The sequence below is a fragment of the Clinocottus analis genome, unplaced genomic scaffold (genome assembly GCF_023055335.1).
Source record: "Clinocottus analis isolate CAN_PGR_092001 unplaced genomic scaffold, fCliAna1.0.p SCAF_16, whole genome shotgun sequence".
Taxonomy (NCBI): domain Eukaryota; kingdom Metazoa; phylum Chordata; class Actinopteri; order Perciformes; family Cottidae; genus Clinocottus; species Clinocottus analis.
The window spans coordinates 16,762,651-16,778,635 of NW_027175887.1; the positions used below are offsets into that span (position 1 = coordinate 16,762,651).

The 15,985-nt window shown below is 43.2% G+C and overlaps 2 protein-coding genes across 2 annotated transcripts; one reads left to right on the plus strand and one right to left on the minus strand.

Annotated features, from left to right (window-relative positions):
• Positions 1 to 1,319: 1,319 nt before the first annotated feature.
• On the minus strand, positions 1,320 to 8,041 carry grna (granulin a). Its single transcript, XM_068578568.1, has 14 exons — positions 8,008 to 8,041; positions 7,304 to 7,444; positions 6,595 to 6,732; positions 6,375 to 6,503; positions 5,737 to 5,818; positions 5,399 to 5,505; positions 5,063 to 5,216; positions 4,835 to 4,936; positions 4,422 to 4,519; positions 4,083 to 4,319; positions 3,220 to 3,516; positions 2,593 to 2,829; positions 2,193 to 2,450; positions 1,320 to 1,513 (listed from the first exon to the last, which is right to left on the minus strand). The coding sequence occupies exons 2-14, from the start codon at positions 7,442 to 7,444 to the stop codon at positions 1,370 to 1,372; spliced, it is 2,124 nt and encodes a 707-aa protein (XP_068434669.1). The 5' UTR covers positions 8,008 to 8,041; the 3' UTR covers positions 1,320 to 1,369.
• A 694-nt stretch (positions 8,042 to 8,735) lies between these two features.
• slc25a39 (solute carrier family 25 member 39) lies at positions 8,736 to 15,889 on the plus strand. Its single transcript, XM_068579383.1, has 12 exons — positions 8,736 to 9,083; positions 10,338 to 10,443; positions 10,920 to 10,979; positions 11,177 to 11,221; positions 11,868 to 11,977; positions 12,064 to 12,131; positions 12,960 to 13,084; positions 13,175 to 13,348; positions 14,092 to 14,201; positions 14,280 to 14,361; positions 14,447 to 14,527; positions 14,761 to 15,889. Exons 2-12 carry the CDS (start codon positions 10,347 to 10,349, stop codon positions 14,877 to 14,879), a joined length of 1,071 nt encoding a protein of 356 aa, XP_068435484.1. The 5' UTR covers positions 8,736 to 9,083; positions 10,338 to 10,346; the 3' UTR covers positions 14,880 to 15,889.
• Positions 15,890 to 15,985: the final 96 nt, after the last annotated feature.

Genomic DNA, 15,985 nt, shown 5'->3' on the forward strand with positions numbered 1-15,985 from the left:
ACGTTTCTATAATTCATTATATATTAACTAGAACATATTTTAAAGAAATATCTTTGTTACTTAATCACTTTACCATGTTTTAATACGTTAAATAATATATTTAAAGGTATGTTTTAAGTGTATGAAGATTTTATTCATGGTAATTAAACTGCATTCATTATTTTAAAGTGGGCGTAAATACTTACATACACATATTACCTATATTTATAATATGGATAGTAGACCTACACATATCAAGGCTACTCGATTTCTGGATTAATTTATCTGGCACAAATACGTACACAATTCATTTGTAGAGTTTAATGTATTATAATGTATACATTTTACATGTTATATTCCTATATTATTCAATATCTTATTTTCTTTATTTAATTTCCCACCAAGGAGCCTGTTCGTCGTTTATTTTCCCTGTGGAAGTATTTACGGGTTGGATAGTTTTTGTTGTGATAGTTTTATATTTAATTTATTATAGGCTTTTATTTTGAATTCCAGTCGGAAATCTCAATGTATACAGAGCTTTACGCTGCTCACAGGGGAGGTACGATAATCCCAAATACAAAGCCTGATGTCAGAAAAGGCTCAAACTGTACGACGTCATCCTGAAAAGTGGAATTCCATCCCGGAAGTACGGATAAGGAAAAAAAAGCATTTAATGAGGAGTCTTCTTTAATGCGTTTTACTCCCTCACTATGTTAAAGAAACAAAAGCATTAATAGAGGATTAATTTAGAAATTATTTGACAAGTATTAACATTGTAACACATCTTGTTTATTGGTTTAATGCAGATGTTTCACCGTCCATGTTATCTCTCTGCTTGCATCATGGAAATCCCCAAAAGTTAAAAAACAAGATGCACAACATTAAACCTCTTAAAATGAATAACTCACTGCAGATTACACCACAAAGATATATCCAAACATCTGAAAACAGCGCTACAGATGATTCACTCATCCTGACGTGGAATCACATATATATTTAAAATGCTGAAATCCTGAGAAATTATGCCCAGAATTGTGACTGATGCTTGGTAGAGAAGCGCACTCTGCAACACAAGACAGTTGAAGCAGAACATACAAAAACAGATTTAACAGTGAATAAAATTGCCTGTGGATTGTTTTTAATGGATGGAGATAAGTTAAGATGTCGCAACTGTGCACTGAGTAACAACAAGGCTCTCTCTGACTTTTAAAATAAATCATTAAAAGGTCGACGCCCTGATCTCGTTGCATGTAGTTGTTGTTGCAGAACATCGTAACTCCAAGTGCAATACAATTAAAACTGTCACATTCACCGCAAAAAATATGATTAAAAAAAATCCCTTTTTCATTATTTATTATTAGTGCATCACGCAGAATCAAATGTGGTGTTTTCACACAAGTAGAGCTCTCTTTTTGTTGGCGAAAAACACGTGCCACTTGTGCCAGCGGAGGCCGGGGTTCTGTGTGCAGTCTCCAGTCTCGGTGCAGGTGTAGCCGGTGGGGCAGCAGTGCTGCATGTCCTTGCAGCACACCGCCTGCGGAGAGGACGGAGGAAGGAAGATAAGTAACACCGGCGACTAGTGCTGGAGGAAACAGGTGCTTTAGGTGAGATAGGGGCTAACTTTGGATATATATATATATATATATAACTTGTGAATAACAGCATTTAAAAAATTTCTCCTTGGAGATTAATAAAGTACTTTTCATACTTTTCATTCATTCATTTAAAAACTTGAGACAAAGTGCAGCGGCATGAGCAGCAAATTTCATGAATTCTATATATAAGTATGTCTCCTTCCAGAGTGTAATAACATGAGTTACATTATTAAACTATTATATTTTCGTGTCATTTTTACGTTGTTGCTGTGCCTTAACATTACGTTCAAGCAAATTTCATTTTATTACTTTCAGCTCCCATCATCGTTAATCTATTATGCAAACGCACATTAATACTGGCTGTATTAACAAATCCAAATATCAAAGGATTTGATTATTTTTGGTCTCCTTATTATGCAGGAGTATCCTATTATTAATACTTGTGCACACAAATGTAAGCAGCATACTAATCTTGATCATCTAAATCTCTGCAATAAATCAAATATGAATATTTCCCCCAGTGTGTATAGCTTTTAAAGCGCTACACAAAAATATATATATATTTTTATAATGTCAAACTATTTCTATAAAAGTTAAAGTTTCGACTGCATATCATACATTAGGAGACGGACAGCAGCCCCATGTACTGGCGGAGGTCCTGCAGCATGTATTTCCATCTGGACAGCTGGTCTGCTCATCACACGGGACGTCTCTGAGCTTTGTGGGACTGAGCACGGGTTGAGGCTCGGGCAGATACAACCGAGTTAGCGGGACGGCCTCCAGCTGCAGCATGAGGAGCTTCTGACAGGCGTTAGCGGCCATGTTGCAGGTGTAACCCTGTGGGCAGCAGTGCTCCTTATCCGCGCAACACACGGCCTGCACACATATACACACACACACACACACACACACACACACACAGCATGCACAAGGTTAGAGGAAGTGACATCCCTTGTTTTGCAAAAGCAAAACCCTAACTGATAGGGCGTCCAGTCATCTTTCAATGTGCGGCGCTCACGTTTGGTATCGGGCAGCAGCCCCACTTGTCCGACATTAGCCGGCAGCAGGTGGTCTGTTCGGGACATTGACTCTGCCCTTCGCACTTCACAGCTTTGGGGTCAGCCTCGGCGCTGGTGTCGGCCGGAAGCTTGGTGTACCAGGGGATCACCACTTCCCCTTTGTAGCACGTGTTCTGAAACACGTCGCACTTGTAGTCGGCGGGGCAGCAGTGATTCCCGTCAGTGCAGCACACCGCCTGTTGGAGGAGGATGGGGGGAAGTGAGAGTGAAAGTGCCACTTTCACATCGTCCACATAATTCAGTTCTTCTTTTAAATGAGCAAACATAAGAATAGAGCAAAACAATAAGAGTGCATGAATTAAACCAGTAACTTTATAGAGGGACAGATATATTCCTGAGGAAATGGCATTAGTGATTGTGGCCTAAGGCTGGTAGCAATAACGCAGAGTGGAGTAGAAATGTACTGCAGAAAGGGGAACTCTCTTCTCGTCACTTATACTCTCATGGTTTGAGAAAGCGATGCCGCTCAGGACACACGTTTTCAAATATGTCAAAAATCGCAGCTGGCTACTTGACCGCTGAGCGCTTCAATGTCAGGACGCGCGTTAGTGGAGGTCGCTGCTCACCTGCGGCAGCGGGCAACAACCCCACTTTTGAGACAAGCTCATGTAGCAGCAGGTGGAGGACTGAGGGCAGCTGGTGTGGGCGTCACACTGATTGGGCTTTTCCTCCTCCTCTTCCTCTTCCTCAGACTCTCCCGGACTTTGGGTTGAAGCGACCGCTGTCGTGGGTGCCGGGGTGGTGAACGCAGGTATCTTCTGCTCCATGGGCGTGGACCCCGAGGGGCCGTCACAGGACAACGTGGCCAGGTCGCAGGTGGTGCCAGTCGGGCAGCAGTGCTCGTGGTCGCTACAGCAGACGGCCTTTTGAACGAGGCAACAAGAAAGCTTTTTTCAGCCCACAAAACATTGTTTGGTTGTATATGACACGTTCAAGTGAAGATAACATCAGTGAGGGGTCAAATACACGACAACTTTAGAGGATAGTTCAATGTTTTGAGAAAAATGCTCATTTTTTATCTTGCTGAGAGTTAGAAAAGAACATTGATACCAATGTCATGACTGTACAGTATATGAAGCTACAGCCAGCGGGTTAGCTTAGCTTAGCACAACTGAAGGAAACAGCTAGCCTGAGTCTGTACAAGGTAACAAACTCCACCGCTACTAGTACCCTTAAAACTCATTAGTTAACATGTTATATCTCCTTTGTTTGTACATTTGCAACAGGCTGTTTTTGCTATGCTCGCTCTTTAAGCAAACCTTAGCTGCAGGTGGTAGACTCATATTTATTGTACAGACATAAAAGTGGTCTCAATCTTCTCATCTCAAGCAAATGAGCGTATTAGCTTAAGCTAAAATGTTAAACTATTCCTTGAAAGAAACACCGTGTGAAACTTGTTTCACATCTCGGAGGCCAACCTGAGGTTTACCTGAGGTAGACCACAGCAGGCCCAGCCTCCTGTTGCAGTCTTGCAGCAGGTGGAGCCATCAGGACAAGCGTGGGTGGAGTCACATGTGACGATCCCCACCTGTGCGTCCTGTCTGGGGATTGTGGGTACCTTCTCGACCCACGGCACAGAGTTTTCGCCGTCGTCGCAGGTCTGAGCCTTCAGGTTACATTGCTTACCTTTTGGGCAGCAGTGAACTAAATCGTCACAGCAAACCGCCTGACATGATCAGAAAGACGGAGAGACATTAATGCATCGGCAAAGGGTTTAACATAAAAGTTAGGACTGTGTAAAAAACAAAATTGCGGCCGGAAATTACACCTCTGATAGCGGACAGCAACTCCAGCCCCCCTGGGAGTTTCTACAGCATGTGCTGTCACCTGAACAAGACACCGTATCATCACAGGGGACATCGATGCCTGGAGAAACACAAGAGTACCGTTTATATCTCATAATGAGACGTCCACACGGGAACAAATGAAATCCAGATAAACCTTTAAAAGTAGTTACTTTTTCAGCAAATAGACAACAGCTATATTGATGCTTTTTGAATAAGATGACCAGGATACCTTTAAATGGTATGCAGCTAATTGTTACCGTTATTAAAGCACGACGTCTGCTGCAAGAAAAGTCCGTTTGCACCTTTAATTCGTCTCATTATGTGCATCTTATGACACAGATTGTGTGAGGTGTGTGCTTGTGATACATACTTAAAGTCAAGAGTAACATCTTACCTGCAGCTGCCTTAGTAACAGATGATCCGCTCTTCTCTGTGGGAGGAACTGCACTCACGGTGGTGAATTCAACAGCTGTCTTTGCAGTGACTTGTTCGCCTTCTGAAAGAGGAAGCACACACTAGTATGTCTGCACACACACACACACACACACACACACACACATTTAAACAATAATTAATCAGAATGAGGAAGTAAGTTCTCCCGCAGAACCAGCACAAATCTGACCTTTCTGGTTCTCCCAGTCTGCTCTAATCCTGGCAGGGAATTTGGCCCACATCGGTTTCTCTTTTTTGGTCGACGAGGACGTACATTTGCTGTGTGCGACATCACATGTGGTCCCTTCAGGGCAGCAGTGAATCTTATCCTCGCAGCACACCGCCTGTTTGGAGAATAAAGACGCACGGAGCGTCACCTTTAGAGCCACGTGCGATAAGGAAACATAAAGTCACGATAACCGGACATGCAAAACCATCATTTGACTTTTCTTTTCTCATTCATAATCTCAAATTCAAAGCTGTCACCATGTGTGTGTCTATGATGAATAACTCAGCTGTGTTGTACCTTTGGCAGGGGGCAGCACTCCCACTTTCCTTCTGAGGTTTGACAGCAGGTGGTTTCATCTGGACACTCGGACACGCTATCGGGGCACAGAACCACCGTCACACTCTCTGCAACAACATAACATTTTAAAAGCGTGAGGTTAAAACAGTAAAAAAAAGTTTTGATCTGCACAGTACCTTTAAACAACGATTGTTCAAGTCAACTTTACATGAGACTTAAAAAGGCTCAATTTTTGTAGAAAAACCAAATAAAGAACTATTTTCCTTCCTCGGCTCATGTGAATAAGCCCAACACATGAATAGACTAAATAAAAACAAGCCCAAATGACAGCATTTCACCTTTTTTGATGCAGGAGCGGCTGTCTGTGCTGCACTGGTGGCCCTCTGGACAGCAGTGTCTCCCATCAGAGCAGGGGACTCCCTGTCGGGGGGTCAGGAGTTCACAACTCATTGAATAAATGCAACAAAAACTGAACTCAAATGTTATGGATTCTGTCTCGTAATAGTTTTACATTGCAGTTGATGAATTCATATTGTATTTCATAGTAACAAAGGTTCACTCTTAACCGCTTGACCCCAGATAAAAACATCTGAAGGTGCAACGTATTCGGCCTCAAGCAACCCAGCAGTAACTTTGCAGCAGAAGCTGCGTCATAGCAGGAATAGCAGAAGGTGAAGAAGTGAAAAAACTTGTTTTGCCAAAGCAGCAAATGTTTCCTCCTTGTGACAGGATGTCTTTGGGCTTTAAGAGAACACATTTTGCATGACATCCGCACCCATGAGTGTGCTTCGCCAGTGGACTCCACCATGTGTTCTTTTCCCAGTTTGTCACTTAAACAACTCATTTTGGAAAGAAGCTAATGCTCTCCCTCGTACTTATAGTCGCTCCTATGTGATGATCTTGTTGGTTTTCTTTTCACCATCAGCTGTAATGTGACCATGAGATGTAATGTTTGTGTTGGGTGAGGTTCGATCACCTGAGCTAAAGGACAGCAGCCGTATTTTGTCAAAGCCCGGAGGCAGGAGAACTCAACCGGGCATCGAGACAGATCCGGACAGACGTTGTCGTCCTCCTCCCCCGTGTACGCCTTGATCATCCTGAAGGACTGCGGGGGACACGACGGGGCTTTTTAATATGTCGCACTTTAACTCTTTGCGTCTTACGATGAAAAGCGGCGCGCGGCCGGTCGTTCTCACTTTGGAGAGTCCGGGCTGATTGGCGGAGGCTCTCTCCACCCAGGGGACGGACCCGGTCGTGTTCAAACAGCTGGACGTGGCTGCGTTGCAGACAGTTCCCGCGGGGCAGCAGTGCGCGTGATCCTCGCAGCACTCGGCCTGCAAAAAGGAGAGGGGGGGGGGAGGGTGAGCGGCAATAGTGGGCACACTTTGACTATCAAAGTTCTAAAACCAGCTGTCACACTGGCTGAATGGAGCCTGAGCTTTTTATCTGGCTCGTAAAGCAGTAACAGACGAGTGAGCATGAATAGTTCCGCTGTTCGGCCTTCAAGGAGGGTTATCTCATGCGTATACATTTAACTATGAGATGGACAAAAGGGATAAAGTATTCTCCTGAAGTGGAAGCACTATAATTTTACTGGGGTTTATCTTGTGAAGAGGTGACGTTAACTGTGCGGCCCTTCAACAGAGAGTAGGAAGGCGGTTTCAAGATTTCAGTCTGACAGCGGGACAGGATGTAAAGCTTTCATTTGGTGTATTTTGTATTACCTTTTACGAGCCTATATGACAAAAAATGTCTATGCAATTATACATTAATATGGCATGACAGGTTTTTTGTACAACATAATGAATGGCCAGTGACCAAATGTTTTATTTCACTAGTCAACAGGTAGACTCATCTCGTGTCTGTCCGTGTTAACTTGTGATGCTCGACATGTAGGAACTGTACCTGATCCAGCGGGCAGCATTCGTAGCCGTTGGCCGGGTCATTGCAGCACGTTTGACCGTCTTCACATCTCCCTCCATCTGGACACTCATCGGCCCCGACCAGAGCCAGGAGAGCCAAACAGACCACGAACCACTTCTGCATCTGCACACAGACACAGACACAGACACACACACAGACACACACACACACACACACACACACACACACACACACACACACACACACACACACACACACACACACTGTGGAATCAGCCTCTCCAACAAGGAAAAACATGTTTGTATTGACTTCTGCTGAAACTATTGGCCAAACCTTGTAACACAAAGTGTAATAAACTCACCCTCCAAAAACTAATTCTGGCTACTGGGGACTTCCGCACCTCAAATTCAGTTGGGGTTGGTTCCTGATTTTTTAAATTTCCCAATAATTTAGCAACAGTCCACTTTCAGTTTCGTTTAGTGTGCATATCAGAAAGAAAGGTGCTTTGTCTTAATGAACCCTCTGCTAGTCAGAATGAACTGTGCTCATTTTACAGTAAAATATTAATTCAATTGAATTAATATAAAGTAGTAAATACTGTAAATGCTGTAATTATGCGTTAAATCATTGTCAAACATGTTTACAATTCACTCAAATGACTTCTTCACCAAGAAAGTAATGTTTAAAATTCTTACTATTAAGTTTAAAGTTTATTGTGCTCTTACCTTGAGAGAAGACAGAAAGGCTGTTGTGAGTAGAACGGCGTTTCACAAGCGTCTCACCACGAAATGACCCAAGCGATAGACCTGCTCTGTCATGTGGACACGCCCCCTAGAGAGAGAGAGAGAGAGAGAGAGAGAGAGAGAGAGAGAGAGAGAGAGAGAGAGAGAGAGAGAGAGAGAGAGAGAGAGAGAGAGAGAGAGAGAGCGCCTATACGTAAAAATAGTAATAAAATAATAACACGAGGGTCCAGTTTGCACAAGATGGCAACCACTTAATCTACTTCTTCACACACACACTAGTAGAAAATGTTTTCCTCTTTCCGTTTTATTCTTCTATTTTTCATAATAAAAGTTTGAAATGTATTGTTTGCTATATGTTGCATGAAATGTGTTGTTTGCACTTTACCCCATGCTGTTGTAAATCCTGTAAATTTCCCCTCTGCAGGACAAATAAAGAATTATCTTATCTAATCTTTATTTTCTGTTTTTTTTCCTTTTTATTTTTCACTCTCTGCGGTTGCCCCTTGGAATGTTAGTTTTAAATGTATTTAAATGTATTTTTGCCGTTTCCTATTGACAATGTGTTACTTTCTACGTGTGTAATTGTTAAATATATAAAAAGAAACACTTGTTTAAATGCGGCAGCTGCGGCGCACCACAGTGACGTAACCACCAGGCGGCGCCAGAGCGACAGCAGCAGCGGCGGAAGAGGAAGGGGGCGGGGCCTGACGAGCGCTGACATTTTAGCACTGATCTCCATAACACCCGCACCAGCCTCTCTCCACCACTCACTGGCGTCCATCGCCGCGTTGAGCTGACTGCGCAATAGTGAACATTCTGTCCTGATTCGTCCTTACCCAACTGCCCCCCATTGCTGGATTTAACCCCGACTACACACACACACACACACACAGAGACACAAACACACACACACAAACATGTCCGCAACGGAGAGCCCAACGGCTAAATTGCAGGGCGACAGAGCGGCTTAACGCGTTAGCTCCTCAAACGAGTCGTTTCACCTGAAATGGGTGAAGACACCTGCTTTTCGACAACACACCGGCAGCTGAAGTAAATAGGTGAGTGTCAGCCACGGAGCTGCTGAGGAAGCGGGGTGTTTATTTGTGTTGTTTGTTTGTGTGTCAGCGTGTTAACTTAGCTAGCTCGTGGTGCCTTGTCGCATAACGCTGTCTGCACTGTGACGTCATGGACTCGCGTGTTAATGGAGGATTTTATGAAACGTGAATGAAGGTCGTTGTTGCATCGTGGGGTCATTTAACTGAAGGTGAAGGGAACATGCTCTCGGTTTTCTGTGTGTGTGAGTGTGTGTGTGTGTGGCTCACACGGGGTGTTTTATCTTGGGGTTCAGCGCGTGACAACACACAATAGTTGTAGTAATATACATTTATATTATGCATTATGATAGTTACTTTATTATACCCGCAAAAGGACGTTTTATTGTTTTGCTACAGCAGCATTTATACCTATACAAGTAAACCAAATAAAAACATTCCCAATAAAATACCATAAACAAATTAAGAGTGTGTTCAAAACAAGCATGTCATTAAAGTTGCAAGTGTTGTGTAGAGGTGTGTATCTGTCAGTCATCTTTACCCTTACCTCCTATTTTATTTGAAACTTGTATGAAAGCAGCTTCAATTGTCACTCTAAAGCACAATTAAGTCTATAAATGCAGTCTCAAGGGAGGCAAAAGTAAATAAAACACAGGTAACACATTTTAAATGTTACGTATCCAGCAGAAACATCTTGGCTCCCACTGATGGATTTGCTACTAATGTGTATAATACAATTAAAAAAATAAATAAAATAAAAAAAAAGCATTAACTCGGTAGTAGAAGTTGAGACTTTTGTTGGAGAATTTATTGCTTTATCTTTTATTAGTTTTTGTTCTATATTAGCATTTATTGTGAGATGTTTTTGTATCTGCTACGACCTCCTCCCTTAATAAGTGAGGCGCAGTCTGGCTGTCTGGTGACATGCACATCGTAGATAAGCTATCACAGCTCGTCAACGACCCCATTGTAGCATCAACGCCTCGACTTACCCACCTCACATCCACCAAGGTCTGACGTCACTACACTGTAATAATCTTGCATTTCAGAACCGTTTCTGAATCGCAACGGTTATTTCTTTCTTTAACTTCTGTTAAAGTGAGAGTTGTGTTGCTGACCGTGTGGAACACCGGCACTCCTCCTGAGTGGTCTTACATAACAGGAAGATAAAGAGACAGAAAACACCTGAGTGAAGTTTAGTTGAAGAACATCGTGTTCTCACTGTGTGTGTTTAGTTTTTGTACATTTTTGATCCGACAGGTGTGCAGGATGGAGGATCGGGCCAGCGGCGGCCCCGTGGCTGCGATCTCTCCGTTGCAGCAGATGCTGGCTTCCGGCACTGGAGCCCTCCTCACGTCTATTTTTGGTGAGCTCATGAAAACAAAGACTTAGAAAAAAAAACTTATCCCCGTACTTGTGTAATTTATTCTTTCCAATGCAGCTTTCCACAATGTCCTGTGTTCTTGTCCCCAAAGTCTAACACTAAGTGCACCAATATAAAAATAAGAAACTAGTTCTTCATGATACTTACCGTCATTATCCATGCGCAGAACTTGGCACTAGATTTTCTAGATATGGCATATAAAGAAAAAATGTGTCCAATGCATGTACATAAAGATGCACATAGTCATACAAATACATACATAGGGGTATGCCTGCATATATATATATATACACACACATACGCATATACACACCCTCATACGTACATGCCACTAGTACAACTTAATTTATAGATTCATCCTTGGTCTGCTTCACACTTGTTATTATAAACTAATGTGTCGTGTCAACAGTGCTGCCATCGCTAACAGCACTCTTTCAATTCCACTCATGTGTTCACAGTCACACCGCTGGACGTTGTAAAGATCCGGCTGCAGGCTCAGCAGACCCCGTTCCACCAGGGTGAGACGAGGAGCTCGTCTTCTTCTTCTGTGGTTTTCGATCATAGATGAACTTTGCTCGTAAACTGCTGCTTCTTCTGGTCCCTCTGTCTGTCTGGATGCTTTTCTAACCCCACAACACCCGTCTCTCTTTGTTTCTTCACCTCTCCGTCCTCTGCCTTCACCCGTCCTGCTTCCTGCTTTGTTTGGTGACTGCAGCCTGTGAATCTGCTGTGCGTGGTGGCGTCCTCCGCCCTTCCAAGTGTAAGTAACTGACCGGCGTCGCTGCATGCAAAAACTTGCACATATTTTATAGAATTTTTTTTCAAAACACAGTTGCACAACTTTCCGACACAAATTCACACGTTTTCTGTCTGCTTAGACGCCCGTGTTTTTGCTTCCAACCCCTTCGGTTTTTATCTGTTTGTCACGTGGCTTAAAACCGCTTTAAACTACCATTTAATGCCGTCGTTAGATCTCACATTTCGGGAGCTCCAAGCGACACAAAACGACCCCGAACGTGTTCCACTAACTCCACCCCGGTGCTTCTCATTCACCTGTTCTCTCTGGTAGACTTGCTACTCTCGTAACCCCCGTTATAGGAAATGTTGTATTTGTTTCCTGGTAAAACCTTTATTAGGGGCAGGTTAGTTTTTTTTAGACTTTCTTTGACATTTGTCAACAGTCTATATCTAAAACCGGCTCTGAATAAACACACAAAGTAAGCAGAGACTGGACGGCCTTGGCGTTACCTCCTGAGTGACCTTGTGGTCATTGCCGTTGCATTGATCATCACATTTCTCTCCGCGGTCTTGGAGTTTGTTCTGTAAAACATATTATATTCAGATGCTTTGATATAGTATCATGCAGTATGTTTAACCGTTGGTGGTTGTTGTTTCGTCTCTCGCAGGGAAATGTTTCCTGTATTGCAACGGGCTGATGGATCACATCTACGTGTGTCAGAACAGAACCAGCTGCACCAGCTGGTACCAAACACCCACACACTTCAGCGGGACACTTGTGAGTACAAGTACATCGGCAGCTTTTGCCCCCAAAAAAAGGAATTGCAACGTGTTTGACCGCGTCCGTTTGTCTGTTGCGTGCAGGACGCGTTTGTGAAAATCACTCGGCACGAAGGACTCCGGTCTCTGTGGAGCGGACTGCCTCCCACGCTGTGAGTGTCTCACCTCGTCAAGAAAACACTCATTACTTGTATTCAGGGTTTTTGGCTGAGAGAGAAGTTTTATTCTGATATTTAGTGTTCTCGCCTTTTTGTTTTCTTCTACTTTGAGCGCCATAATGTGAAGAGTTTTCCCTGGGAAAGGTTTCGTGAATTCTTTGAAGGTTAAAACTAATTTTAACCTTCAAAGAATTTAGAGTTCGCTAAATATTTGGAATATTTTCACCTCTTTCTTTCTTCAAAGCCGCCGGGCTCCATGAACCAAACCAATCATTTTACCTCCCATTTTACTGCAAGTGTGTTAGTTTGTGTCATTGTTGTGTCCATGACTTTAGTGCTTTTAAAAAGTCTCACAATAATAAGAAAAAAAAAATAATCCTTTATTAGTCCCTCAATGGGGAAATTACAGGATTACGGCAGCATTGCTCACAAGTAAATAAAGATTTTTAAAAAAAAATTAAGCAATATAAATGAACAGAACAGTAATGAAACAAAATTAAACAGTAAGAAGAATATTAAATATACAGATGGAATAAAATAAGAATGTATATAAAAGTAACATAACACAACCATATCTCTTTTGATATAAAAACTTTCCATTGATATATATTACATATTTTTTGAAGCAATAAGGTACGAGAGGCAGTACTATATTGTCAATAAAGTCCTGTTCAAGGGACATTATTATTGCTTAATTGACTGCTTGACTCTATACGGGGGCCTTCGGGGTGGCCCTGACCCGCCATTGTACCTGGTACCTTTTTGGTTTAATTCTTTATCTCAAACGAGTGTGTGTGTGTGTGTGTGTGTGTGTGTGCGCAGTGTCATGGCCGTACCCGCCACTGTCATCTACTTCACCTGCTACGACCAGCTGCGGGACTTCCTGCGGGTCGGTCTGGGCTTCCAGGGCAGCCTCGTCCCCCTGGCGGCCGGCGGTCTGGCCAGACGTGAGTCCGTCGCGGCCGCACGAGGATAAACCACAACCGTCAACGTGGTAAATTAGAGGTTATTTACGACTTCCCACGTGTGGTTTTCAGTGGGCGCCGTGACGGTGATCAGCCCTCTGGAGCTGGTCCGGACCAAGATGCAGGCCCGCCGGCTGTCCTACCGCGAGCTGCGGGTGTGCATCCGCTCTGCCGTGGCTCAGGACGGGCTGCTGTCCCTGTGGAGGGGCTGGGGGCCCACCGTGCTGCGGGACGTGCCCTTCTCCGGTGAGAGCAGGACGCGAAACACAGCGACGCTTAACGAGGAGGATTTCATTCGACAGATGCAGCTTTTAAAACATTTGCCCCCTCGTGTTCCTGTGTCAAACTTCTCCTGCGGCAGATTTCACTCCACTGCTGTTATTTAATGTCTTGAGTCCGACAGTCAGCACACGGCTGAATGCCCCCGTTAGCGTGTTGCTACGGTCTGCTGGGGTAAAAATCTCATTTGGAAGTATGATTGGAACCATATTTGAGCAAAAACAAACCTTTTGAGCCGATGTTGGGATGACAAAGTAGTAACTTGAGCTGCAGGAGCTCTTCGAGAGGTTTGTTTCCCTGCCGTGTAAACTAGTTTCTACAGCCAGCGGTCAGAAGAGGTTGAGCACTAAAAACACTCAATAATGCTCTGAACATACAGCTCTGTGGAGGAAGGAAAACTTCTCCATCACTATTTTTCTCTGCAGTTTTCCTGCCATTACTCAGAAACTTCTCCAAGTGACATTTTATCTCTCTCGTCGAATCAGTTTTATTTATTTAGCCCAACCTCACGATGCGCAAATTTTCCTTGTGAGACTTCGTAAAGTGTACAGAATAAAAACTCCTTTAAAAAAAAAAACATGCACAAGATATCAGAAACAACCATACTGTTTTATATATCTATGTAATTAGATGTGTGGAACGTGGAGCAAAGCGACAAATGATGAAACGTCTGTGTGTGTGTGTGTGTGTGTTTCTTTGTGTCTTTGCAGCGTTGTACTGGTTTAACTACGAGTTGGTGAAGGCCCGGCTGTGTGAGCAGTCCGGACTGACTCAGGCCAACTTCTCCATCAGCTTCGCAGCAGGAGCCGTCTCTGGAGCCGTAAGTCCTCCTTCCATGGAACACAGACACTCCTAAATGAATATAAATCAATACATAAATATATATGTTTGTGTCTAGATTGCTGCCATCTTGACGCTGCCTTTCGACGTGGTGAAGACGCGCAGACAGATCCAGCTGGGAGAGATGGACACTCTGGGAGGTGTGTACTGTGTAATACTATGTATTTATGAGGTGTGTTTGCATGGTGTGTGTTCTAAACAGTAACTTCTTCCTGCTCCTCCCAGCTTCCTTCAAGAAAACAACGTCCACGTGGCACATAATGAAGGAGATCTGGGCTGAGATGGGCTACAGAGGGCTCTTTGCAGGTACAACTTTCAGGCTGGACACACCAACAAGGATCCATTTTTAAACCTGATTTAAATCTTGCTTTCCCCTTCGCACCATGCCAGCTGGTCCCGGGTCATTTTAGCTTCACTTGAGGAGGTTTTACTTGTAAAGCTGCTTTCCCTTTCTTTAGATAATGATTAAGTTCATTTGAGTTTCATGATGCTGAGTTGTTTGCTTTGCTTCATGATGAAAATGTGCGTCTTCCTTTCAGGTTTCATGCCCAGGGTGATCAAAGTGGCTCCGGCGTGCGCCGTCATGATCAGCAGCTACGAGTTCGGAAAGGCCTTCTTCCAAAAGATGAACCTCGATCGCGAGCGACTGAGATCCTGAAAATTAGAAACCTGGATTTTTTTTTCACGTGAACATAACAAGTGACCTCGAGAGACACAGTACATCCAGGAAAGAGCTTGAACAACAGGAGCTGGAGACACAGAGATCCTCTTCAGGACAACAGACTTTTTCTTTTTTTTTTTTATGGTTGATGATTATTTGCTTGAACTTTAAACAGATATCTTTTAAAATAAGATAAGGTGTTTTTTTTTTCTCCCAGGGTTTTTAGCGGAGAGTCGAAAACTGCAGGAATCACACCCGCGCGCACATTTTAAGACGATAAATCTGTGAAGGACGGCGGCGTAATAGATCGATGAAAACATTCAAAACCCTCTTTAGGGCTTAAACTGCACATCAGCACTGTTGCATGAGTCTCGGAGGAGGAAAAACATTCTCATTCCCGCATTTAGCCTCGAGCGCATTGCGTGTTCACATCTCCGATCAGCTAGTCCACCCTGCGTTCGCTTTACTGCATTCCTGTAGCGGTATACACAGCATGACATGTGTTGACATCCAAGCAGATGGCTGACAAATCAGTTTTGTGTGTGTGTGTGTGTGTGTGTACTCGATAGATTTGATCGTTCGTAGCACTTTACAAACAAGACACGTTCTGTGAGATGAAATGTGAAAGACGAGTACATGTTTTTTTTATGTTTGTTGAGTGGATTTCTCTTTTCAACACAACACAAAGCCTGATGGCAAAATGTAAGCGCGCCTTCTCCGAAGATATGTTTTCATCGGTACGTTAATTTAGCAGTTCATGCTATGATTTATGTTATAAAAAATCCAGTAAGATTTGAGCACAATTTTCTGTGGAAGCTGCTTTCCCCTGTGGGCATGCCAGTGATGGAATGCTTTTGATTTCTTGCCTGCAAAAGAAATCTAAACTTGTTACTACACTGAATCATAAAACAAATTGTTGTTGCCTTAACCTGAAAGGTGTAAAAACATGTCTTCTGTTTGTCTGTTTTTTTATGAATGAAATGGTAATAAATGTGAAGACAGCTGGATTTTTATATTGTGTAATTCTTTATTTAAGTAGGAGCTTGTGAATGAACATCATTTAATGATGTGTGTACATTAGTTATGATTAAATAGGGCTATTG

Coding starts and splice junctions, on each gene's coding strand:
- grna (XM_068578568.1), bottom strand. CDS start 7,444: ATGCAGAAGTGGTTCGTGGTCTGTTTGGCTCTCCTGGCTCTGGTCGGG. Junction 4,937..5,062: donor AGACTGGGAGAACCAGAAAG/GTCAGATTTGTG, acceptor TTCCTCTTTCAG/AAGGCGAACAAGTCACTGCA. Junction 1,514..2,192: donor GCTGCTGTCCGTCTCCTAAT/GTATGATATGCA, acceptor TCCTCTCCGCAG/GCGGTGTGCTGCAAGGACAT.
- slc25a39 (XM_068579383.1), top strand. CDS start 10,347: ATGGAGGATCGGGCCAGCGGCGGCCCCGTGGCTGCGATCTCTCCGTTG. Junction 11,978..12,063: donor CACACTTCAGCGGGACACTT/GTGAGTACAAGT, acceptor TGTTGCGTGCAG/GACGCGTTTGTGAAAATCAC. Junction 14,528..14,760: donor CTACAGAGGGCTCTTTGCAG/GTACAACTTTCA, acceptor TCTTCCTTTCAG/GTTTCATGCCCAGGGTGATC.